General features: G+C 36.5%; 1 protein-coding gene across 3 annotated transcripts in view; it reads left to right on the forward strand.

Moving 5' to 3' along the window:
• The window catches only part of NTN4 (netrin 4), a 105983-nt gene that overhangs the window by 16298 nt on the left and 62505 nt on the right, over positions 1–27180 (forward strand). For all 3 annotated transcript variants that reach the window (XM_012663999.1, XM_012663997.1, XM_012663998.1), the window contains exon 3: positions 19476–19754. In XM_012663999.1, the coding sequence (XP_012519453.1) occupies positions 19476–19754 (279 nt within the window). The remainder of the gene's footprint in view (positions 1–19475; positions 19755–27180) is intronic.

Consider the following 27180-nt stretch of genomic DNA (forward strand, 5'->3'; position numbering starts at 1 on the left):
TTGTTTCATTCGGATAAACTGCCAAGCTTGTTACTCTCTTTCCCTAAGAACTGCTAATCCAAATCCAATTCACTTGCATTTTCAGAGTTGGGAGGAGAAACTAGCTGGGGAGACACTTTCTTTGGAGAAAGAGGTTTAAATATTATTTTCCTTGCCAAAATGAACAAAAGAAACTTTTTTGTAAGAAATTTCTAAGCCATGTCTCTTCCCTATTATTTGCACTTCATTGTATTATATCCCTGTGTTTAAGGAGTTGATAGTCTGATTGGGACTTTTAAATTGCTGTCTCTTAAAGGATGGATAATAAAGGAAAAGTGCACATGTGTAAGGAAAGTCAATTCTCAGAATGGTTGGAGAGTGTGGTGTGGTGGGGTGTGGTGGAGGGTGGGTGGGGAAGACAGAGGGATGGGGGAAGGTGAGGCCAGCCCTGGATGCTTAATGTCAAGTACTTTGGACTTGATCCTGTGGGTAGTGGAAATCCATCAACAGTTCTTCTAGGTAGGAAGAACATAACCAGAACTGTTTTAAGAAAGAAAGCTCAGGGGAGCAGTGTGAAAGATTCCTGAGCAAAACTTAGGCCATTAAACTTAATAGTGATAAATACAAATTCCTCTTTTCAAAAATCAGCTGTACTACCACCAAAGAGGTGTGACGTATCAGCTGTTCATGTGAAAAAGACCTGGAGGTTTTAGTTGACTATGATCTCAATGTGAGTCAACAGTATATCATGACTGCCAAAAAAGCTAATGCAATCTTAGGCTACATTAGTAGAAGAATAATGTTCTAAACAAAGGAAAGAATAGTCCTTCTGTCCTCTCCTCTAATCAAAGCATAGCTAGAATATTATGCTCAGGTCAAGATATTCCTATTTAGAGAAAGCTGAGCAGAACTTTTAGTGAGATCAATTAGAAACCTCATTATATAATGAACAATTAACTTGGGATATTTCGCCTATGAGAGGATTTATGGATGTTCAGGAATTGCTGACATTCTTCAGATGTTTGAAGACGGATTAAATGGGCTCTGATGCTTTCAGTAGGCAAGAGTATGACCAAAGAAAGACTTTCTAAAAAGCTAGATATATCCTAAGACCAAGTGAACTCCCTCCAGTTTCTCATCCCATGAAATATTTCAGCAAAGGCTGAATGGTCCACTGTGAGAAACGGCACAGAGAGGATTCATGTACAGATTCAGAGGTTTGTCTCAGGACCCTCGAATGTCCCATCTGACTCTGAATACACAGATTATGATTTAAGAAAATCCTTTACATCCAGCGATTCCCATAGCAGAGTATCTATGTTGGGTGCTGCTTAACTAGGTCAGTTAGTCTCCCTGCTAGCTGGGCAGGTACCCTCAATTTTGGTGTGACTTTTTTGGGGTGATCTCCTTTCTTGCTACTGCAAAGGGAGCTGCTCTTCTTAACCACTGAACATAAGGAAGTTACTTAACTACCAGAGAAAGGGAAGGCAGGGGAACAGGAAAGGAGTCCTTACTCTCTGAGTCTCTACTTCGTATTTGTGGCTGACATTTTACCTCTATGTTCTAACATTACTCGATGCATGTGGCAGTATGAGTATAGGAGTTAGAGTCTAGTCTGTCACCAGGCTCTGGTGGTTCTCCATCGCCACTGTTACTACCCTAGTTCCATCTCCCTCATCTCACACTTGAACCTCTAAAGTAGCCTAAGTGGCTGTGTCTGTATTTTAGGGGCCTTAGACTCTTCATTTGTAAATTGGATCAAAGTGGGAAAGAATAAGGCACATATAAATGTGTTTTATAAATGGCTAAGTACTATGTAGATGCTAATTATTGATAATAATATAATTCTATTACATTATCAGTAGACTTTTGGGCCAGTTCATCCAGCCATTCAGCAAATATTTGGGTGCCCCCTATGTATCTAGCACTATCCTAGGCTCTGAAGATACAGTAGTACATAAAATAGACATAAAATGCATTCTAAAGCCCAGAAAACTAACCTACAAATACCTTTTCAGAACACAAACCATTTGTGTGTTAGGGACTTCCTGTACTGACTTTGGTCAGCTGTCCATGTTTCCGAGAATGTTGAGAGTCTACGTTTTTGCTTAGTGCTTTGGACAGACATTTAGTTAGAAAACAACATCAGTCTTTGTCATTTAATAGTAGATATGAACACAAAAAATTATATACTTTTTATTAAAGCAGTATCCCAGTCATCTTCCTAGACAGGCAATAATAGAATGGGAGGAGTTAGATTTAGAGAAAAAAAGAACAAATCATATGTGCTAAGGACAAATTGTATGGCTTCTTTCCATATTTAGTTCTACATATCTATTGTGACTTTATAAATTCTTTTTAAACTGTATTATGAATGTCAAGTACAAGATAAGGAACTAAGATTCTAAGGATATTTTTAGATGGCAATATTGTGGTAAGATACAAGTATGAGCTTAAAGTAAAATGTCTTATCAAAACTGAAAGAAATGTATCCGCCTACAACCTACTTGGTATTTCAGACTCATGAAGGAATTTCCAAGTGATTCTATTAAAAGGTTGCTCTGTAGTGAACTTAGAGTGAGTGAGCAGAGTTAGGTTCCTAGCTTTCCTCCAAGTTACTTGCCTTTTTATTCTTTTGTTAAGGATAGATACTCTTCATGATTTTATGTGACAGCTTAACATGCTTTTAAAAATCTCTCTTAAGGTCCTGTTCCAGTTAGGGAGTTATAACATGTTTAAAAGATTATCAATTTGAAATACTTAATCAGAATTCAAACACACCTGTTTTTCAAGAACTTTATAAAACATATACTAGACACATGTAGAAATTATAGCTGGGAGTTCAGTGATGTATTTTTTTCTGCTTCTTTTTTAGCTCTCCTTCTTTAAAAGTCCACTTAATAAAACATGTAGCTACTTCTAGATGGTTGAACAGGTGCTGTGAGTGTAGCCTGGGGACTCTGTTACCTATGGAGCTGGTCTCTAGTGCTGACGTCCTCAAAGGCCATTATAACTTTCTGGTCAGTTTCCAGCCAATCACCTTCATCACTTCAACTGCCTAGGGGACAGTAACATCTCCCCACACCCCACCTCTCTGTTACCTCAGCCTTACCTGACAGTCTGCCTGTAACCAGAAATACTGTTTTCTCATAAACTAAATAGTACACTGACAGATGTTATGGAAATATGTGCATAATATCATTCCACTGTAATTCAGATGTAAAAGTGACTCTTTACTCCCCTTCCTTCCCTCCCAAAATAATGACATTGGAACTTCAATCCTGCATCCCTGTTTTACCACTATTGGAAGGGAGTGCTCAAGAGGCTACATACACAATATGTCTCGTAAAGAACATATTTTTTTCCTTCTCAAGCTTCTGTCTCCACTCAGTCAACTCCATTTCTTCCCCAATAGCTGTATTGAAAGTACAATAGGTCTTTTAATATCTGAACATTGCTTAGGTTATGGAAAAATCTTTGAAATTTATCTGGATTAAAAAAAATAAATTGGAAAAAGGAATATTCAGACATAGAGGTTAGAATTTGTTTGACATCATAGAGGGGAAAGTGTCTAGAAAATATTGCCATTAGTAACTTATACATATAAATAGAACAGAGGTCATTTGCTACTCAGCCAGAGTGGTAACTGGCCTAGAAACTATGCGATATGAGACACTACAGATATTTTACCTGAGGAATGAAAGTGAAGTTGATGGCTGTCCTTAAATATTTGAAAGACTTCCATGTTGAAGATAAAATAGACTTATTTTGTATAGCCCTAAGGCCAGTATTAGAAATTACAAGGAATGGATCCTAGCTTAACACAGAAGAACTTTTTGATAGTTAGAACCATCCAAAAATGAAACATGCAGCCTGCTGAGGTTGTGGGATCTAATAAGGAATGAATGGGTACCAGCCATTATGGAGGAACTTCCTGCATTGAGAAATTTGAGTTAAATGGCTTTATGATCTCTTCTGATTCTTTAAAATATTTTGAGCTACTTTCTACCACTACTTTTGATAAAATTTAATTTTCAAGAATTAGGGGACAACTGAAATCTTATGCATTATTGATTTGCTCATTTTTGTATTCAGAGTACCTAGCACAGTGCCTGATACAAAGCATTTCCTCAATAAGTAAGGGCTGAATTAATAAGCAAATGATTCCCTTATTAAAGGCTTAATATCACTTAGACCTAGGATTTTATCTCATTTAATCATGGATTTTTTCATCATTTAAAAATAAAAATGACACTGTTATGAGAGACACAATCAGAATTTATATTACCCAAGCCTGCCATCTATCCAGGTTAGAAATGTCTTTTTATTATCTAAATGTATAAGAAAGAAACCATTTTAGAAGCTAAAATGAGGTTTAATTTGACAATAAGACAATTTCTCTTTTGAGCCCAGAATTTCTATCGTGAGTTTTCTTGCTCTGTCCCTGAAAAATTTTGCACTTCCAGCTCTCCTGAATAAATCTCAACTTTCTGAGCAGGAGGAAATTTAGAATAATTTTATAGTATTTCCTATTTTCTGTCTTTATGAATCATATGAATAGACCTACTTGTCTTTCAGTTGAACTGATTACATTTCAGTACATGTAGAGCAAAGTAAAGAAAATATAATAATATCACTTTTTACTTTAAAGGAAATTGCTGGTCTTTATTTCTGGTAGTTTTTCTTTCTAATTCAGCTTTTCAGTTCTCTTTCTTGCAACTACTCCTCATACTTTAGTCTGAAACTTAATGGGAAAACGTATGTGAGATTCATCTCTACTGGGAAAACTTTTCAAGGTGGTGATTATTACTTCTCCTCAAGGTCTCCTACAAGTGAAGGACAAAGTGGCCCTATGCTACCTAGTACTACAGTAACAGCAAATATTTGTCTGTGGCTTAGGGAAAGTTGGGAGGTCCCTTTGAAGTCTATTTGTTTGGTAGCCAAGATATCCCCACCAGGTAACAGTGTTTAAAGCTTGAATTTTTTTTTAAACCTTAATCAAGACATTGTGGTTGCTCCTGATAAAGTCTCTTGAATGAAAAATTGAAAAAGATTCCAGTGTAAGTTTGCATTATGGAAATTGTCCAATAGGTATACACATGTTCAACAAGAAAGCTAGTTTTAACATCAAATTAATTGCCAACTATGGTTTTCTGTGGCACCTAGTCAGGAAAAGTGTTTATTCTTAACATTTTATATACATATATAGATATATATGCATTTTTGTAAGGAAGATTAATTGAGGAGATAAACAGAGGGTAATAAACTATTTCAATGCCTTTAACTTGAAAAAATGGCTGAAAGCTTTTACCACAATGGATAAGTTTACTGGCATTTGATCTCGTTATGATTTAAGAGTTGTCTTACTTTTAAAGAGGGGAATAAAAGAAAAGAACTATGTGTTTATAGAAATGTAGATATAATTAGGTAGACTTATAGAATTCTTCTGGACATTAACAACTGCTTGTACATGGTTTATCTTTTTTCTAGTGTGACTAGGTTTTGTAGGTAAATTGGGAAACCAAGGATGGCTCCTTTAATGTACTTCATTTAAAGGAATATCTCTATTGTTCTGCCTCAGGAAAATTCACTTTTACTATACACATAATTTTACATTCTGCATTAAAATATCTTGATATTACAGTTAAGTGACTAAGGCATAGAAGAGTGTAAATAGCATTGTGCTGATCATGTTGAATAATAACACAGCCAAAATTAAACCATAGGAACTTTTAACTCAAGAAGTACATGTCTACCCAGAGCTGTTGTAATTCTCATATACTTTGGGGGAAAAAAGGATATATGCAACACTATAGTTTCTGTTATTTAGACACTGAGTATGCTTCCTAATATAAAAAAATTATATAGAAAGCAATCCCTGCAACCTTTGTTTGCTCAAGGGAAAAATCTCAAGTAGAATTCTCTACTCTTTAGGGAGGAAGGGGAGGCAGAGTAGGGAAGGAATAAAAACAAGAACAATTACATTTAAGTATTCAAACTAATCTCCTTAAAATCAGATAGGTTTTTCCTTTTGTGTCATTCCTAATACTCCAGAAGTTACAACATCTTAAAAGTTATCAATTTGAAATTAGATTTCTGCTTCTACTGATGAAGGATTAACTGCTAAAGGAATTACCCTCCCACAGTTTAAAACAAGAAAACCAGACAGACTATATGATAACACTTGTTTTCAGACATTGGACAACAGGCAGCGTAAGACTGGGCTCTAAGAAAGAAGAAACAAACATGGCAAGTCTTATGATGGCCCCAGTTACTGATGGGACATTCCCAAGCCACAGTGTGAGGAGGGGAGCCCAGAGTCCAGTGATCCCACTGAGTTGAGGAGACAGAGATGAGTGCTCAAGGAGGCCAAGGCAGCTGGAATTTTGGGGGCAGAATACTGGAGAGGAGGCAGCTGCACAAAAATAGTAAGTCCAGGGGTCTATCTAAAGTTCTCCGTAAATTTCTGGCTAAATTCAGAGCTGCGTATGTCTGAGCTAATACTCTACAAGAATGGAGGAAGATCTCCCAGAAAGTAGTATTTGAACAATTTCTAGTATTCCCACAAGGCTGGGAAGAGTTTAGGTTCTCACCATCCAGACTAGAAAGACCTCATAATTCACAAGCATCTGGTAGAGTCCTCAGAAAGCTTTTGTAATGGGACTACAGTAGTCCTACAATAAAGGCTACACTGGATTCACCTGACAAAAATTAAAAATGATTCTCAAAAAGATCAAACTAAGTAATCCCAAGGAAATTAGCTGCAGGTCAAAACAAAGTCTAACCCTTCTTAGAGTAATGGACAAAAATCAAGCAAGCATCAACATAAAATTCACAATGTCTAATCTCCAATAAAATGTTAAAAGGCACGAAAATGTGACTTCTAACAATAAGAAAAATTAACAGAAACATACCCGGAAATGATGCAGCTGGTAGAATTAGCAGACCAGGGCATTAGAGCAGCTATTATAAATATGCTCTATATGTTCAAGAAAACATGAACATGTTGAAGAGAGAAACGGAAGATATTTCCAAAGATCTAAATGGAACTTCTAAAGATAAAAAATGCAATGTCTGAAATAAAAAATATACTATAAGGGATTGACAGCAGACTAGATAGTGCAGAAGAAAAGTTTGGTCAACTTGAAGGCACAGCTATACAACTATAAATTAACGAAACAGAAAAGAAGATTGAGTAAATAGAGCATCAGTGAACTGTGGGACAGTGTTAAGTGGTCTAACATTTATGTAATCAGAGTCTAAAAGGAGCAGCAGAGGATAAAAAACATATTTTCAGGAATAATAGGAAAAAATTTTCCAAATTTGATGAAAACTTTAAATCCACAGATCTAAGAAGCTCAATAAACCTCAAGCAAAAAAATAAAAAAAGACAAACAAAACAAAACCAAAAGACTAAAGAAAAACAAATCAAACAAAGTTGCCAAGGTGATTCAATGAAGAAAGGCTCTCTTTTTAACAAATAGTGCTGCAATAATAAGACATCCATGTGTGAGGAGGAAAGAAATCTCAACATTTAGTTCAACTATATAGAAAACTTAACTCAAAATAGACCTAAATGTAAGAGCTGAAAACTACAAAACTTCTAGGAGAAAATATTTATGACCTTGAATTTAGGCAAAAATTTCTTAGATGGAATAAAAATAGCACAAACCATAAAAGGAAAATATTGATAAATTGAACATTATAAAAATTTAAAACTTTTGCTATCAAGACACTGTTAAGAAAATAAGAAGGCAAGCCACAGACTAGGAGAAAATATTTGTAAATCATATATATATATGAATACATACTTATCTATCATAATTCATAAAGAACTCTTATGACTCATTAAGAAGAAAAATAAGAATTAAAAGTGGGCAAAAGCTTTCAACGGATACTTCAACAAAGAAGATGCATGTCAAACACATGAAAAGATGTTCAGCATCATTAGTCAACAGGGAAATGCAAATGAAAACCACAATGAGACACTGCTCACATTCACTATCAAGGCTAAAATTAAGAAGACTGATAATACTAAGTGTTGGTGAGGATGTGTAGCAACTAAAACTCACCATACATTGCTAGTAGTAGAAATGTAAAGGAGTACAGCCACTTCAGAAAACAGTTTGGCAGTTTCTTATAAACACACACTTGCCATACCACCTAGCAGTTCCTCTCCTGAGTACCCATGAAATATGAAACTTTATGTTCTCATAATGACTTCCATGTGAATGTGCATAGCACTTCTACTCATAATAGCCAAAATCTGTAAACAAACCAAATGTCCATCAACTGATGAATGAATAAACAAACTGCCAAAATTCTTCAATCACTTCTTTCTTGCTTCCATTTCCTTGTCCCATATTCTTTCCCGACCCCTTACAAGTGATCCCTTATTCCATCTAAGCTCGCAAAAGTCTTCTGTTATCCAGCCAAACCCAGAAAAATTTTTGTAGTCGCCTTTCTTTTCTTCTAAATTGCATTTGCAATTGTTAATTACATCTTCTTTCTTTGTATTCTCACTTCTTTGGGCTTCTATGATAATGAATTTTCATTATTTTTCTACATCGTTCATTGGTCCTTCTTTGTTTTATTTCTGGCTTTTCTCCTTCCTTCTCTCCTCTAACCAGGGATGGCTCCCAAAGCTTACCCTTTAGTTCTTAGTCTTCATTCTGACATCCATTTCTTTGTCTCTCACATGTGGCTATTCTCCCCCTCTCTACCACCTCTCCCACTGTCCCCATTGCCTCTACCATGGTTCAGGGTCTTCTCTTTGCCGTGTTAATTCTCCTGAAGGGAAGTGCCAGTCATTTCACCCTGATCACCTGCTCAATACCTTCAAGCATTCTATAGCCAAACAAAGTCAGCTGTGATGTAATGGTAATAACACTGAACTTGGACTCCAACAACCTGGGTTCAAATACTAGCTCTGCCACTTACTAGCCAGGTGACCTTGGACAAGTTAATTAACATCTCAGAGTTTCTGTATCTGAAAAATGAGAATGAATAATACTACATCCACTGTAAGGATAAAATGAGATAAATAAAATAAAAGCAGTTGATAAAATGTAAATCATTATTAAGTGTGAGTATGAGTTTTCAATGAATATGTGTTAACTCTTCCATATACCAAGCGTTGGCTGTAAACTGAGGGGCAAGCAGACAAGGTCTCCTGCACTCACGTCTACCCGCAAAGAAGGGAGACTGGCAAAAACAAGGCAGTTTCCCGTAAAAGGCTTCACACAAATCAATTTTATTTGATAAAGAGCAGTGATTTTTCAAGGCGTTTCTACATCTCATACCTTTTAAAAAATATTCCCTGCATCCCTGTGAGCCAGGCAAGAGCAGGTATCATTACTTTTATCAATGATAGTTAGTCACATCCATTATTAGGTTGACAAGTGGAGGTGGGATAAATCATACATAATATTTTCTTTAGGCCAGGAGCAGTGGCTTATTCCTGTAATCCTAGCACTTAGGGAGGCCAAGGAGGGAGGATCGCTCGAGGCCAGGAGTGTGAGACCAGCTTGAGCAACATTGCGAGACCTGGTCTCTACAAAAAATACAAAAGTTAGCCAGGCGTGGTGGTGTGCACCTGTAGTCCCAGCTACTCGAGAGGCTGAGGCAAGAGTATTGCTTAAGCTTGGGAGTTTGAAACTGCAGTGAACTATGATGATGCCACTCTAGCCTTGACAACAGAGCGAGACCTTGTCTCAGAAAATATATATATTTTTAAATCCAATATTTTAAATCTAACTTTAATTCAGAATTGGCTAGCTACAAAACAAGTATTAAGTGGGACGTAATGGAATAATCATTACCTTGGAGGTTGGGAAATTAGGTTCTAGTCCTAACTCTGTCACCAGCCTATTGGTTGACTTTGGCAAGATGCTTCAGGCACTCTGAGCCTCAGTTTCCTCCAGAAAGGCCATTGACTGCTGAGGACTTTTCTGACACTCAGATCCTTTGACTTCAAGTACTGAGGGCAAAGGAAAGGCTAGGATTCCACATGTATTGGAGAATTTTTAAAATTTATTTTTAGCCCCAATCTTTATTTTTATTTTGGTCTTCTGTATTGTTTCTTGTTCCTCTTTGCAGTTCTGTCATTTCCCTTCCCCCTGAAGATATTTAAGAAGCTGCCTTTTCATCACTTTAAAACTGTAAATATGCCCTTGAAACATGCAAAGAGGCTTTTGTGTACTTACAAATCGAGGTTATTATCGTACAAGTAAGTCACTTGAGTGCACTGCATTCCTCAGCTTGCTCCATTGAGAGCTTTATTAGGTTATATTGTCCTATCTCAGAAGATAAGACTCTCCCACTTTAAAAGGTGGGCTATCTGATGAAACAGGGTGCCTAATGCTCCAGAGTACAAGCAGAAGGATTTTGGTGCTGCCTGAAAGACAGACACACTTCTCTAAGACAAGTAGGTGCTTCACTTAAAGTGGCACAGTCAAGGACAAATGTTCTAAAATTAACCCAACCAGCTGCTCAGCCGCAGACGCCCACTTGTCAATGACGCTATCTTCTCCGTGTCCAGCCTTCTCTTTCCACAAAACCAGAACTCCCACGCATGCAACCCTGTAAAAGCCTGAAACTTCATGTACTTTCCGAAAGGCCTCCTATCCATGAAAGCAAAAAGCCTGTTTCACAGCATATTGGGATGCATGTACTCATCTCACAGAATATATGCTCTTTTGAGTTTTTCAACTCAGATACCTAAGACTTTAACTTAAGTGATGCCAGCAACTGGCTTCAGAAGTCAACTGAAGTATAACCTTCCTGTTCAAGTGAGATGACGATATAAAAACTAGAGCGTGTGAATCACATGAATTTTAGGAACCTAAAAGGCACGAGAGATTTAAGTTTTTAAATAGCTTGATAAACAGTAGCAATGGAGACAAATATATATCAGTTTCTAATTTAGGTTTTAGATGTATTGTCAACCTAACAATAATCAGAATAGTTGTCAGCATGTAGTAACAAGATTCAACTGAACTAACCAGATGCTGTTTGTAAACAACTAGTAAACAACCACATAAAACAAATGATGGCTTTATAATACAATTGGAAATGTTTCTCAATAGATGCTATTCTAACCAGGCTTATATAGAGTAGAGAAGGAATGTGGTTATTTTTCTTAAATAGACATAATTTTTACTATGGAGGTTATTTCTCTTTTTTTATTAATCGTATTAGGCAAAAATTCCAGTGATTCCTCTCTAAATTTTTGCAGTCATTCTTGCTGTTAGTGTAATTTTTTACTGAAAATACATTACTCAAATATGGCATTCAATTTATTGATTAATTGAATTTAGTTAATTTATATTGATTAATATTAAATCAATTTTTTCTATAAAGTGAAATTTTGCTAGTCATGTTGGAGGGAGTGTAAGATTAGGATACAACTAAGATATTTTGTAAAATGATCTAGTTTATTATGAGGTAATATATACCTAGTATTTTCTCTTATGAATAAAATGTACATTATAAAAATAAAATTTTATTATATTTATTTATATATAATACATAATTTATATATAATAAATAATTTATATATAATACATAATTTATTATTATGCTATTATTCTTATGTCAGAAAATTAAGATAAACATATATAACATGATTCTATACTGACTCATTCAGTAAGTATTATAGGGAATTTATAAGACGTTTTAGTAGATGTTACAGATATACAGATGCATCAAAACATAGCATAAACATAAAAAATATAATGTAGAAGATTACAGTAGGTATCATAAATTATTTTAAAAGTTATAATGAGGATTTACCTGTCTATTAAGATATAAACTACTAAAACACAGAATTATTGAATAAACTTACAAAGTTTAGATGTTTATATTTTATTTTTCACATAGTTTAGTTTGATATACCCAAAGAAAACTCATTTGTTTCTCATGCCTTTTTATTTGCTAAATGTAACCACATTTCTAGCTTTATTATAAAATGTCCAATATGTCAGTTCTATATATTTATATACAAATGTAAGGGTTTAGTTCTTATTTAGGTTTATAAATTATATTTTATAAAAATTAAGTTGCCTACAGTTTTTAGACTTCACCTTTCAGCCAAGATGAGGTAACAAGGATGAGATTTACTCTCTTGCCCGAAACAACTAAAAAAACTGGACAAAATATGTGAAACAATAGTTTTCAGGTGTTGGATGTCAGGCAGCAGGTACAGTTTTTACTGTGTATCTCAGTGATCCCTGAGAGAAGGGAAGCAAATGAGGTGAGCCCTACAGTTGCCCCAGCTTACTGCCTAGAGATAGCGTCTAGGCAGACACAGGCAGGAGAAACCTGCGGCCTTGGGGCCACATGTGGCCTTCCGGATCCTTGAGTGTGGCCCCTCGATGGATTCCAAACTTCACACTTCACAAATTTGTCCGTGAAGTTTGGATTCCGTCGAGGGTCCACACTCGGGGATCTGAACCCCTGATTGTCTGATGGATTTCCTCAGTAAGGACCTGAGAGTCTGGGAAGCCGAAGGCAGCTGGAGTTTGCAGGGCAGAATTCCAGAGAGGAGAGCACAGCACTGGCAGAGACTTCTAGAGATCTGCAGACAGTCCCCCTCAAGCTTCCAGCTGAGTACTGCTCAACACATGTATGTAAGAAAACTACTCAAGCCCAGAGAAAGCACCACTCTGAAGGACAGAGGTACCAATCCCCAGAGGTAACATGGGACCAGGAATGGTCAGCCAGTGTGGAAAACTTTGTAATTCATCATTGGAGTAATTAGACAGATATCACCTCAGTAGAGGGACAGAATTAATCCTGTGCTAAAGAATTGGCCCTACCTAACAAAACTTAAAAGCAAGCCTCAAAAGGATTCAGCTATTTCCAAGTAACTGAACTGCAGCCCAGGAAAAAGCTCAAGAATACAAAAATATCCAGCACCCCCCAAGGTAAAATTTACAATATCTGGCAGTCAGTCAAGACCTGCAAAGAAACAGGGAAATACAAATTTCTCCTCCTCTATAATGAGGAGAAAAATAAATCAATACAGACCCGTAAATTACATAAATAATAGAATTGGTAGCTAAGGGCTTTGAAACCATCATTGTAACTATATTCCTTATGTTCAAAAGGTGAAGGAAAGATTGACCATGTTAAGCAAAGACATAAAAAAAAACAGCAAAAACCCAAATTCATTGTTCATTGTTGAAAATTTTGATGTCTGAGATGAGAAATACACTGAATAGGATTAGTAGATTAAACACTTAGAAGAAAAGATTAGTGAAATTCAACACATAGCAATAGAAATGACCCAATATGAAACACGGGAAGGAAAAAGAATAAAAAAAAAGAAATAAACACAGCATCAGTGAGCTGTGGGACAACTTCAAGCAATTTAATATACATGTAGTTGGAGTCTGCAAAGGAGAGAAGGGAGAGGAGAACAGGAAAAAAATTAAGAAATAATGGATGAAATTTTTAAAAATTTTATTATAATTATAAACCCATAGATCCAAGAAGTACAACAAACCTTAAACACAAAAAATAAGAGGAAAATTCCCCCAAGGAACATCATAATTAAATTGTTTAAAAAACAATGGTAAAGAGAAAACTTTAAAAGCAGAGGAAAAGCAACACATTATGTACAGAGGAACAAATCTAAGAATGACAAAGGCTTTTTTATCAGAAACAATGCAAGGCAGAAGGCAGTGGGGGCAGAAACCTTAAAATACTGAAAGACAAAAAAAATCATCAACTTAGAATTTCATACCCAGCAAAAATCTTTCAATAATAAAGATAAAATACTTTTTATACATAGAAAAGCATTCATCACCAGTAGACCTACATTACAGGAAATGTTAAAGGAAGTTCTTCAGCCAAAAGAAAAATGATACCAGATGGATATCTGGATCTACAGAAAGGAATGAAGATCATCATAAAGGGAAAATACATAAATACATGTAAAATATTTTTCTTATTTTAAAAATCTCTTTAAAGATAATTGACTTTTTAAAGCAAAGATATTAACAATGTGTTGTGGAGTTTATAATATATATAGAAGTCAAATGTGTGACAAAAACAACACAAAGATTGGGGGGAATTAGAATATACTATTGTTAGTTTCTTATACTATATGTAAACTGATAAATGTCAACAATCACATTAAATGTAAAAGCTATAAACATTTCACTTAAAGGCATAGATTATTAGATTGGATAAAATTTTTAAAAAGATCACCTATGCTGCCTACAAGAAACCCAATTTTTAAAAAAAGACACAATGAAGTTGAAAGTGAAAGGATGGAAGAATATTACCAGGGATAAAGAGGGATATTTCATATCAATAAAGGAGTCAATTTATTAAGAGGATATAATAATCCTACATGTTTATGCACCCAATAACAGGGTTTCAAAATACATGAAGCAAAAGCTGCAAGGAGAAATAGATAAGTTGATAATTACAGCCAGAGATTTCAAAACCTTTTCAAGGGCACAAGGTGCATTTATTAAGATAGACCATGTACTGGGCCATAAAACAAGTATCAGTAAATGTCAAAGGATTCACAGCAAACAAAGTATGTTGTCTGACCACAACAGAATTAAATTAGAAATCAATAACAGGAAGGCATCCTAGTAATTCCCCAATTTTTATAAATAAATACACTTTTGTATAACCTATGGTCAAAGAAGAAATCAAAAGGAAAATTAGAAAGTATTTTGAACTGAATGAAAATGAGAACATAGCATATCAAAATTTGTGGGATGCAAGTAAAGAAGTACTTAGGGAAAAAGAAACATCTCAAATCAATGATCTAAGTTCCTACTTTATGAAACTAGCAAAAGAAGAGCAAATTAAACCCAAAATAAGCAGAAGAAAGTAAATAAAAGCAGAAACAGTGAAAGAGAAAACAGAAAAACAATGGAAAAAAATCACTGAAACCAAAAACTACTTCTTTAAGAATATGAAGATGTCTAGGATTTTAAAAAAACTTTTAAAAAATGCAGTTATGTTCCAGAAGCTTCCATATTTAGTAAATAAGAAAACTTGAGTAAAAGCTATGGAAAAGATATTTGTATTTCTTTGGGTGTTTGCTCATGCCTGCTTGATCTTTTTTCTTAATACTATGAAATATCTTGTGTGCTACTGAACAGAAGAAATCCATAAAGCATTTTGAAATGTAGAACCTACTTTTACGTAGGTATTTATACATAGATGTGTGTGTTTACATATTCCCCATCAAGAGTGCAAAGCACTCTTGTTTTCTTTATTCTTCTAAACACATATTCCTTGCTTGGCTTTTCCTCTTAAAATGATATTTGGAGAAATAGTTCATTCATTTATTCATTCAACAGTCATGAAATGCTACAATGTGCCAGAGACTGTGGGACATGCTGGGGACACAGCAATTAACCAGACAAACAAGATCCCTGCCCTTTGCGCACCGAGTCTAATGCGAGATGCAGACAAGTAAATAGGCACCAACGACAGACTAATGTAAGAGTGTTGTCATGGAAAGAACAAGTTCCAAGAGAGTCCACAGGATGAGTGATCAACTTGGACCTGAAATACTCCTCAAGCTAGCAGCTAACAAGATTTTTTTTAGTGTAATTACTAAGTTTCTTGAATTATTATGATTCAACACAGGCAATAAAATTTTAGGTAGGGAGCAATATGTAAGGTATGAGTTCGATTCTGAAAGAATTCCTTGACTATTATGGACTAGTATTCACTCTTTATTCTGTTCACACTGTGTTGATACTCTGTTTAAATTTCATCTCAGTCAGAGCATAAGAGAGAGGTGTAGAATGCTATTTTTACTAATTTCCAGTGTTATTATTGCAGGGTTTGGGGTGACTATTCTAGAAAAGAAAGACAATATAGGTGGTTTTAACCAATTCAGGACTTTTTAAGGATTTTTTCGTTACACTTGGGCATGAGAAATGGCAGAACCTGAGCCAAGAACCAAGCTCCTCAGGCAAAGTTTGAGGGATTCAGGTTTAGAGAAGAAAGGCAAGACCAGGGAAATGTGAAGATTCCAAAGATTAGGTAGGAAAGGGGCCATGATTCATTCAGAGGGTCAGATATTTTTCATTCATTTCCTTTGAGCCATTGATTTCACATTTGGAAGTTTATCTTCAGGAAATTATTACAGAAGTCCCCCCTTATCTGTAATAGGTTTCAATTACCCACAGTCAACCATGGTCCAAAAACAGTGAGTATAATAAATGAGATATTTTGAGAGAGAGACCACATTTACATAAATTTTATTACAGTATATTGCTATAATTGTTCTATTTTGTTATTAGTTATTGTTGTTAATCTCTTACTCTGTTAATCTCTTACTATGCCTAATTTGTAAATTAAACTTCATCATAGTTATGTATATATAGGATAAAACAGTATATAGGCTTTGGTACTATCGGCAGTTTCAGGCACCCATTGGGGGTCTTGGAAGGTATTCCCTGAGGATAAAAGGGCACTACTGTATATAGGTGCATTTTTTCGCTATTAATAAAAGGTTGTTCATTGTAGTTGGTTGCTGAAAAATTGGAAACAATCCAGTTGCCTAACAATAGCAGCCTAGCTAAATAAATTGTGCCATATCCACACAATGGGATTCTAAACAGATTTTAAAATTATATAGCCAAGTTTCTCAAACTTGATTTGCATTAGAATCACCTGGAGGGCTTGTTAAAACACTGACTGCTAGGCCAGTCCTCAGAGTTTCTGATTTAGTTGATCTGGGATACTGGGCTAGGGTCCAAGAATTTGCATTTCTAACCAGTTCCCTCAGGATACAGTATGTCTGGAGGCCATACTTTGAGAACCACTGATGTAGAGGGTTATTTATTGACTTGGAAGAATACTCACAAGGTATACAAAGCTGTTTACATTATATTTGATATGTACACATACATACAGAAGTTTAGATGGAAAGATAGTATGGAGTTGGTTGTCTTTGGGGAGGATCACATTGCAGGTACTTAATATCTTCGACATTTTGCATGGCAGGTTTTTCTGTAATGAGCATAATACTAACTACTAAAACATAATAAAATTTCTTAATTTAAAAAAATGAGATCATGAAGTCCTGGCCAATAGTACTAACAAGCCAGAAATACTGAAGTATACTTGGTCAAAAAAGCTTGATCTTTGGCTTTTTAAGTACAGCTTGTTGGGAGTGTATATTCAGAAGCAATCACAGAGGGTCAGTGGTGGTCCCATAGATACATCCTGTTCCTTATGGGGACAAGACCCAGAAAAGGCTGATATCTTATAGAGGGCTTCCACATGTTTTCTTCCTTCATTTCAGTAGTGCCATACAGGCTTCTTCTGGGGAAGTTTGAAGAAAAACTGGGTGGGACCCAAAGGGCGACCTGCCAGAAGTTTGAAGCATCTGGATTGGCGCACTCTTTGTTTCCTGATGCAGGCTAGATCCATTTCCCAGGGTATCAGATTAAGGCGTCTCCTTTCTGGAAAAAAGATTTCATGGTTTAAATTCCCGTTCACTTTTGTGTCTGTGGCACTCTGCTGTCTCCTTTCCAGCACACAGCCTCAGGGGTCATGATGTCCCTTCCCTGCTGATATCGGCGTGCCAACTGTGGTGTCATGCACACCAAGCACAGAGACGCCATTCAGCCTCCACAGTCTGGGCTCAGGAAGCACAAGAGCCTCAAAGTTCTTAGAGACCTTGACAGATCCTCTTCTAGCTTTGCATGTGCTGAACAATTGGTGGCAGTGGGGGGATGGAATGGGGAGGGAGAGGGACGAGGGTAAATGTCAAGGGTAAATATGTGACAGGAACAGAGAGAGCAAGCAGTTGCCACCAATGCTCCGGAAAAGGAAGGGTGGGTGGACGACGTAGAGAGGTTCACCACAGACTTTTTGGTGGAGCACTTACTTGGTTAGCACTGGATTATCCTTTTCCATGTCCTTGTATTACTGTGGTTGATAAAATAGGAGCAGCCACATCATTTGTACTATTTAGAGCAAGAGTTCCTCATGAATATCTAATAGACATGCAGTGTTTAGGGGTGTCATATTGAAAATAAGTCCCATAGAAAGCCCACAATGGATTCAATGTTTTTTTGTTTAATGTTTCAAAATATAAAATCATGCTCTGATTTACACTGTTGTTAAAAGAAAAAGACATTACTTCTGTATTGTCTTTCAAATATGTGACATATTATTTGTTGGAAAATTTTATTTCCTAATATATGCTGCTTTCCACCACTTAACATGGATAAATGGGACAGAATATGGTTTGAGTTTAAGATACAACTTTTTCTAAGTTTTGAAAGTTCAAAAATAGCTAGAAACACAACACACTGGGTAATTATTCAGTTATTTATTACTATTATCATAGGACAAATTCTTGCCTCTCATTTTCGGGTGCTATAACATGAAATTCAGTATGTGAATCTGTTTGGGACCCTCTATAAGGAAGCTAGGTTATTTGGAATTCTCACCTATTAACAGATGACAAGAACAATGTTATAATTAATTCATTTACCAAACATTTATTGAATACTTACGATGTGCCAGGCACTGTCCTGGGACACATCAGTGACTGCCCTCATGAAGTTTACGTGCTAGACTGGGAAGACTGTAAATTAGTAAACAACTACAAATATAATGTGCCAGGTAGTAATAAGTATTAAGAACAAAAATCAGGTGGGCCATTGGGTCATTATAAGGACTGTGCATTTTATTCTGAGGAATATGGGAGGTCTTTGGGTAGGGGTGGGTTTGAGCAAGGCAGGGATGTGATCCGGCTTCTGTTTATGGAGAATCACTCTGGCTACTGGGTGGGGAATAGGCCGTAGAGGCCAAGTGTCCAATGAATTACTCCCCACTCCCCCAAAGTCATATTTTATTGAGGACAGTTCTGTATCAGTAGTCCTGGAGATGTATCCTACACAGTTGATTCTTGCCTCTTCATACTTTCGGTGTAAAACTAATTTCTAAAATGACATTTTTATATCCAAAAAGTTATCTTTTTAGGAAATATAAATAAGATCATATCACTTCTCTGCCTACAGCCTCCTAGGCGCTTTCACTACAGTTAGAATAACTCAACTGTGGCTTTTAAAGGGCTCCATTCACATCTGTTCTCTGCCTTCCCCAGCCACTTTCCTTTTGTGTCTCCAGTCACACTGACCTTGTCATTCTTCCTTGAACATGCCAACTTGACTCTGCTTCGAGGTCTTTAAACTTTCTGTTCCCTCTGCCCAGAATCCCCTTACCCCAAGATCTCTGCATGGTTGCCTTCATCTCAAGAGTCAGGTCTCTGCTGGTTACTCAATGTGTGCTTCTTCTATACACAAACAGGCAGAACATCTGCTGCTTAGAATAACAGGGCAGCTCTTCCCCAGGTGTGCTCAAGGTCTAAAACCCTCTTGTTATCTTATCACTAACAGACGACAAAAGGTACAAATCAAACCGGGACTACATTGGGCAAACAATTCAGGGTTTGCACACAATCATATAAACCTATGGTATTTTCTTTTTCCTTACAGGTTATTTTCAAAGCTCTGTCACCACCATACAATACAGAGAACCCTTACAGTGCCAAAGTTCAGGAGCAGCTGAAGATCACCAACCTCCGTGTGCAGCTGCTAAAACGACAGTCTTGTCCCTGTCAGAGAAATGACCTGAACGAAAAGCCTCAACATTTTACACACTATGCAATCTATGATTTCATTGTCAAGGGCAGCTGCTTCTGCAACGGCCATGCTGATCAATGCATACCTGTTGATGGCTTCAGACCTGTCAAGGCCCCAGGAGCATTCCATGTGGTAGGTAAAACAAGTCCTCCCCTAAGAAAAACAAATCATAAGTTACCTTCAGCTTTGTACATAGGTAGCTTAAGCTCCCTGAGAGTTGGCTTGTGCCTAACACAGTGCTTCTTGTTTCTTCCTCTGTTGATCCACTCCTCCAACTCAATACCCATCCTATAAAATGCCTATTTACTTGTTTCTTAATCATCAGTTTTAGAATTATAGTCAAGCATGATAACCAGATACCTTGGAAAACACCCATGCCAGTTTTTAGTACCATGACCTTCAGATATAAAGTGTAAGGTGAGCAGCAGTGAATAATCATTGGCATAATCATTTTAGTGGCATTATCACACAGAAACCAGCTTTGACAGTAAATGGGGACCATTGTGGAGTTGATTTTAAAGTGGGAAAAATAAGAACCTCAATTTAATGCCTGGTATCTTTGTTGTCCAGCAGTAGAATGAATAATAATTCTCCTCTGTGAAGAGTGGCCTGACCCCTGTTTACCCCACAGCAGAGTTAAACTCTCTTTCCTCTGGGTTCACACAGCTCCTTGTGTTTTCCTCTGATTTCACTTGTCTGCATCCCCCAGGAGACCGTGAACTCCCTAAGGACAGGGACCATATGATCTTTATATCCTCAGGACCAGGTGCCTTACCTGAGCCAGAGTAGATGTTCAGTAGGTATTTGACTGAATGACAGAAACACAGGAATAGGACGATGATGAAAAGTAGTGCCATTGTTTGTCCTCACCTCCCCATCTTCCATAAAAACTACAGAGTGGCTCAGCCAGCAAGCACCTTGTAATACACCCAGGGCTGTGGATGGGGATTAGGCAAGGAGAAGCAAAGACGAGAGCATGCCAATTCCTTAATTTTATGTCTTGGTCTGATACTTCTGAGCAAAGCAAGGGAAAGTAAATAAATAAAATTTAAAAGGCCTCAGAGTATCCTTACTACATTACTTAAAGGGAAGACTTTCACATTCTTTCTTTCTCCCAGCTCTTATACAGGATACGACCGCTGGGGCCACATTCCAATTAGCTAGCAGGACAGTGTGTGTTGGCTGGGCTGAGTCGCCAGGGCAGCATTGGGGTAACTACAATGACTAGGACAGTAGCCAGAGAGTAAAAAAAAACAGTGGAAACAGTGCTTGCTATTACTTCTAGAAATGAATCTGGGGCTCCCAATGTTGAAGAAAATGAAGCATTGATTTAACAAATACCTACTAGTTTCCAGACACTGAAGGATCTTTGAAATAACACAGTATTGTTTCAAATAAAGGGTGGGATAATTTGGTGTATTCCAATTAATTGGGTTCAGGTATGATTCAAATAGAGAATAACCCTTGGCCGAGCACGGTGGCTCACACCCATAATCCTAGAACTCTGGGAGGATCGCTTGAGGTCAGGAGTTCGAAACCAGCCTAAACAAGAGCGAGATCCTGTCTCTACTAAAAGTAGAAAAATTAGCCAGGCTCAGTGGCTTGTGCCTATAGTCCCAGCTACTTGGGAGGCTGAGGCAGGAGGATCACTTGAGCCCAGGAGTATGAGGTTGCAGCAAGGTATGATCACCCTACTGTACTTTATCTCGAACAACAGAGTAAGACCCTGTCTAAAAAAAAAAAAAAAAAAAATAGAGAATAACCCAGATATTCTAAAGACATGTCACATGTCATCCTACTAGACTGTAAACAAGAAAGTTTATGTGAGGTAGAGGGCTCATAAATTTCTGCTATTATATTTTAGTGAATTAATGAAAGGAAAGCATATAGGCCGTTTGTTTCCTCAACTGTCTCTTAAAATCCAAGCCCTGCAGGACCACTTCAGAGTAGAGTCCTCAGCAAAAGGACAGACATAAGCCCTGAGGCCCCCCAAACATGGCACAGAGTGGGCCCTCAAAAAATATTTGTGGAGTGAAGGACCCATGGGACAACCTGATTGGCTCTGATCAACCACACTAAATTGTAGGAGGTCTCAAGAGCTTTATAAAACATTTATGAATATGCATTTAAAAGCAATAGTTTGTTTTTTTAAAGTAAGTCCTCTGAATATAAACTTTCAAAGAGTTAACAACACTTTCTAGGGCTGAAAGGAAAAATTCTAGAAGTTTCTCTTCATTCTGTAAAATTCAACAAGGGATAATTACTCAAAGTTAAACAGAGATATTTGCAGAAGCCTTAAAATACAACTATTCATCCAATATTCTGCCAGCAAGAAAATTATCAGCCTGCAAAGAGGTTCTCGATAACCAAGTAAAGGGGATTATATACTAAGTGTTTTTCCATTACAAAAGGATGTTAGAATGAGAAGTCTCCATCCTAGAAGACGCTATGGGATGGAAACCTCATTTCTTTACTAATCTCGGGCTGCTTTGAAATTGGAAGCAATTTCCTTTTAAAATAATACTAGTTTTCTGACATTCTTCTACCCCATTTTCATATTGATTTCAGTTTCTGCAGCAGTGACGGCAGCCTCTAGTGCTGTAACTAAGCATGTGCCTGAACTGCCAGGGAAGGGGTAAAAAACAGCCTAAGTAGCCGAGACTACATTGACTTCCAGGGATCCAGTTCCATCAAAATTCTTGCTGTCTCTACTCTTAAAAAAAAGAAGAGGAAGAAGAAGAGAGCATAAGCAATTGGACCAGTGGAGGATGTGGTTGGAAATGTGAATGATTCTGGTTTCAGATTTTTTCCACCCCTAAGCTTAGGTGCATTTTATTTTTTATGGATTGTAAAGAGCTGGTATTAAATTTGGAAATGGTTGCCTCTTTTGAATGTGATGTTCTTACCGCTGTGATTGCTTCACTGAGCAAATTGCACATTGAAAGCATCGTCTTTTGCCTCATTAAGAACGTAGATAGCCATAAGGACAATTGCCCACCCACGTTTGTGTGTCTCTAGACACCATTCATTTTATGTATACAGCTGCAAATAACTGCATTGACAAATTGTACCTGCAAAATGGAAGGTGGCCTCTTAAGTAATGCTATTGTTTTTGCAGGTCAGCTTGTCGTAGGTATGTGCATACAAATCTAACTTTCTTTAGCACAATTTTTTTCTTTAGAGCAGTGGCTCTCCAAGTGTGGTCCCTGAACCAGCAGCCTTAGTATTACCTGGTAACTTGTGATAAATGCAAATTCTCAGACCCCACCCCAGATCTACTGACTCAGAAACTCTGGAAGTGGTGCCCAAGTATCTAAGTTTGGCAAGCCCTCCAGGTGATTCCGAGACCTGCTAACATGTGAGAACCATTGCTTTATAGACTATACCAATTCATCTGTGGCTGATATTGTTGCTAGGATGAGTAACGAATTAATGAATCTGATTTTGTGGGCTTCAATTTTTGGTGGCTGAATGATAGAAAACTAGGAAAGTTCATGCAAACAATACTTAGTCGGTTTCTTGAGCTATATAAGATTTTAGGTTCATCTCCTTTCTTTGAGAGGAAAGAGTAGGAAAAGGGATACAAATTGGCAGCCTCGTTTACCTTAAAACATTCCTCCTGTGTCTTTTAAAGTAGCACCATCTTCTCCATGGTCCCCTTCTTCCCAGATTCCTTCCATTTATTCTATCAGTCCAATTTTTCCTCATCTGTCCACTTTGCTGGAAGGCAGAACAGTGCAATGATTAAGACCCTAGCACTGGAGTCAAACATACCTGCATTTGACGCACCACAGCATTTACCAAGTTACTCAGTCTCACTAAACCTCAGTTTCCTAATAAAATGAGAATAATGTCTACCTTCTGTAGTAATTGTGAGGATTAAAAAGCATGATGGCCAGTGCCTAGGGTATGGTAGTCTATTTACATTGCTGTTGTTATTATATTGTCTTATCTTGCCACTTCTATTATACTTTTCTCCCTCATACACTTCTTCCCCAATAATGACAAGAATAAATCATAGCTTATGTGCCGTTTGACATGTTTACAAGGCTAGGGGTTTTGTGGCAAGCAAAACTGTACTTTGTGGCAAGCAAAACTGATTCCAGCCTGCCTGGATCCCAGAAATTATGTGAAGAGATCTTAAACTTTTTTCTCTTTGCATCTGTAGAGTACTGATTTAATTCTTTTTTTTTTAGTAGCAGCTGGTGATTTTACAGCTGTTGGATGATGGATGGTAATAAGAAGGAGCATGAAACATTTCCTTGTTTTATTAAAATATCATCCATTGGATAACATGGAAGCCTTAGAATACTGTGGAGAATTATTTAAATGCCTTGAGTTACACTTGTTAAGTTAGATGTTTCTTTTGTAATTAGAAATTTATTATAAAAGAGTATCAATATTTTGACTGAAGTATTCTAATACAAATATAAACACTGAGATCTGTGGAACCAGATAGTGGGGTTTGAGGAAAACATTTCTTAGCTATATAAGGCAGGTTTTAGAATCATTAGTATAGTCTCATTACAAAAGTTTTCCTAGCAGAATATGAATACATTCATTCATGTATTGATGTTTACACCTCTCATATGTCTTGTTTTATAAATTAGGAACGATTTGTAATCATAGTTTTCATCTTCTTTTTAAAATTTCTTTACTGTTCTGTGAATAAGCCAAAAGCATAATTAGAAATTTCTTGAATCTTCAAGTTATTAAGGAAAAGAACAGGAGGTATTAAAACAACAAAGATATTAAATGAGACTATTAAATCAGGATTTTAAAATATTTTTATGTAGTGCAGCATGCATTCATGGTTGGAAATGTACATCTGTAAATTAGTTTTAGGTCTTAGCATAGAAAAAAAATAACTATCATGGGTTACAAATACTAATAACAACAGTTCCCACTTATTGAATGTTAACTGTGTACTATGTCTTGGGCTGTCATGCTACGAATGTTATTGAATTTAATCTCCACAACAACTATATGATGTCTCCTCATCATTTTTTTTCATAGTTGAGGAACTGAGGCTTGGAAATGTTAACGGACTTCCCAGAAGCTAATGAAGGGTAGAGCAGCCACGCTTTACCTTCACCTGTCAGACACCAAATCCCATTCTCTTTTTGTTGTTGTATGAAAGACTTGGCTCCAACCAGGGTTGACATGGACAGAAAGAAGAACAGAAAGAATAGAGGGGAGAAAGGCTGGGAGGGGCAGGGAAGAGGAGGGTGGGGTGAAGGGCTTTGCCATCATGCTGGACCATGGAATCTAACAGGGTAAGGAGGGAAGTGAGGACAATTCTCATCCCCAAAGCTCAGCTTTTTAATATTTTATAAAACCCTTTCCCATGTATTATTTCCCTCAATCCTTACTATAACCCTGAAAGGTATGCATTTTTATTTCTACTCTGCAATAAAGGAAACTGAGGTACAGAGAGATTACTTGCTTAAAGTCACAGTTATAATTACTCACATGCAGGTTTCTTACTACTGTACTAGAGTACAATAGTAAGTACCTCCACCTTCAATTTAATAAGAGAAAATTCTTATTAAAAAGATTGTTCTTATAATGGTAGGTACTCTATCCAAGTCATCTCCATTTCAATATGTAACTAGAAATGACCCAAAGGGAAGAAAAAGAGAGAGAATAAAAGCAATAACTTTGGATAATCTACAAAGTAAATAATTTCGAAGTGACGATCTTTGGAGCGGGTATGGATATCTTTGGTTTCACTGGAAAGAGGGATTTCTGGATCTACCATACTTTACTTCTATCTCTAGCTCTAAATCATTGTAGCAACAACCCCAATCATTTAATTTGTCACATTAGGATCTGGAGAAATAGGCACACCCCTATTACCAAAAGAGGTGCCATGTATTCCTAATATTAACAAAATATAAAGCCTGCCAATTTGATGTAGTTAATGTGAGACTATTCTCAATCCATCTCAAGGTCTTAACCTTATTTCAATGCTCCTGAGCTAGTATGGTATAGCTTTGCTGGTAGTCCCTTAGCAATGAGTAATCACAGATGCTATAGGAGGTATACAGGATGTTGATTATACTTCATTTATCACCTCATGTTTACTAATAGAAGGGCAAGCCAGTAAATTCATTTCATGGCTGGAAATTGTTAGTGTTTTGACTGTATTTTTCTCTCTACACAGGAGGACCTACTTACTTTGAATGGCAAAAATTGCCCAAGATTACTCTTTTTATTTGATGATTAGGAATCCAGAAGACTTCAGAACCAGAGGCATTATAAAACAGTCTTTGCACTTGGGAAAGGATTCCCTGTGGGGTTTCTTTCCAGAACAATTAAATATTTATTTATAGGCCTTTAATTATCTTACAGAAAAGTGAAAGGATAAAAATACCTGAAAGCTAAAATGTGGATGTCAGAACTGACATCTCTAAAAGTAAAATATAAGCCAATGGGAAAGTAAGGTTGATTCTCCAAAATTTAATACTTGTTCAATCAACTTTTCATGAACATGCTTTCCAGAAAGTGAAGCACATGTATATTTAGGTCAAAATTGGGGCATTGTAAAGGTACAAAAATGAATCTCTTTAACAGGTTTGAACTGCTAGTTCTATAAATTTGGGAAGGAACAACTTAAATTTGACAGTTTTCCTACTATAAAGTACCCTCCAGATATTCAAGGCATAGCTCATTTTGTAAATGTTCTCATGAATATTTCCTTTTCAGTATAACATTTTTGGGTCCATCCTGTGAATAGTTGAGAGCCTAGAGTCAAATCTCTGTGTCTGGAAGGCCTGGTCTTCCAATTTCACTGCCGATATAATGGGATTTGCGGGGAGGAGGAAGCTACATGGAAAAAGAAAAGCTGAGGTTACAGATAGATACCTGAGTTCTGGTTCACAACCAATATCTCTGTGGTATTTCATTTGTGCCTTGCCAATTTTGTAAAAGCTGGAAATGTACTTCAATTTGTCCTAAAACAATTACATTCAGTAGAAGATAAACTGTAATTTAAGAGCTTATTCCCTCTTCCAAGGAAAATTTGTAGTGACAACACACACACACACACACATACACATACACACACACACTTTACAGTAATTCCAGAAGATAGAGAAAATGCACAGCCATTTCAAATAGCAGGGAAAACAGGTTTGTTAATTTTGACATTTAAAATCTTAATATAATTGGGACTACAGTTACATTATATTTTAGCAATGTAAATATTTTAATACAACAAAATAGTACATGTGTGGGGATACAGAAGGCCTATAATGTTTGTTAACTCATAAGATTTTCTTGTAATATGAAATTCTAATATACTATCTTTTTAGCTCTTCTCTCTAGCTCTTTAGATAGAAAGAAAAAACAGAAAATTATGATTTCAAAAACTGAAATAAAATATAGTTTTAATTTTAAAAAAGCTCACATATTAGAAATGGAAAAAGTGATTACATTTATTCTGCTATTAAATATTTTACATATAATATAAACAATTATGGAATTCATAAGAGTAAACACTGATCACTGATCACTGATCAAAAGTCTTTTGTCTTTTATTTTTGCATCTCTAAGG

Source organism: Propithecus coquereli, unplaced genomic scaffold, assembly GCF_000956105.1.
Source record: "Propithecus coquereli isolate 6110/MARCELLA unplaced genomic scaffold, Pcoq_1.0 Scaffold85, whole genome shotgun sequence".
Classification (NCBI taxonomy): Eukaryota; Metazoa; Chordata; class Mammalia; order Primates; family Indriidae; genus Propithecus; species Propithecus coquereli.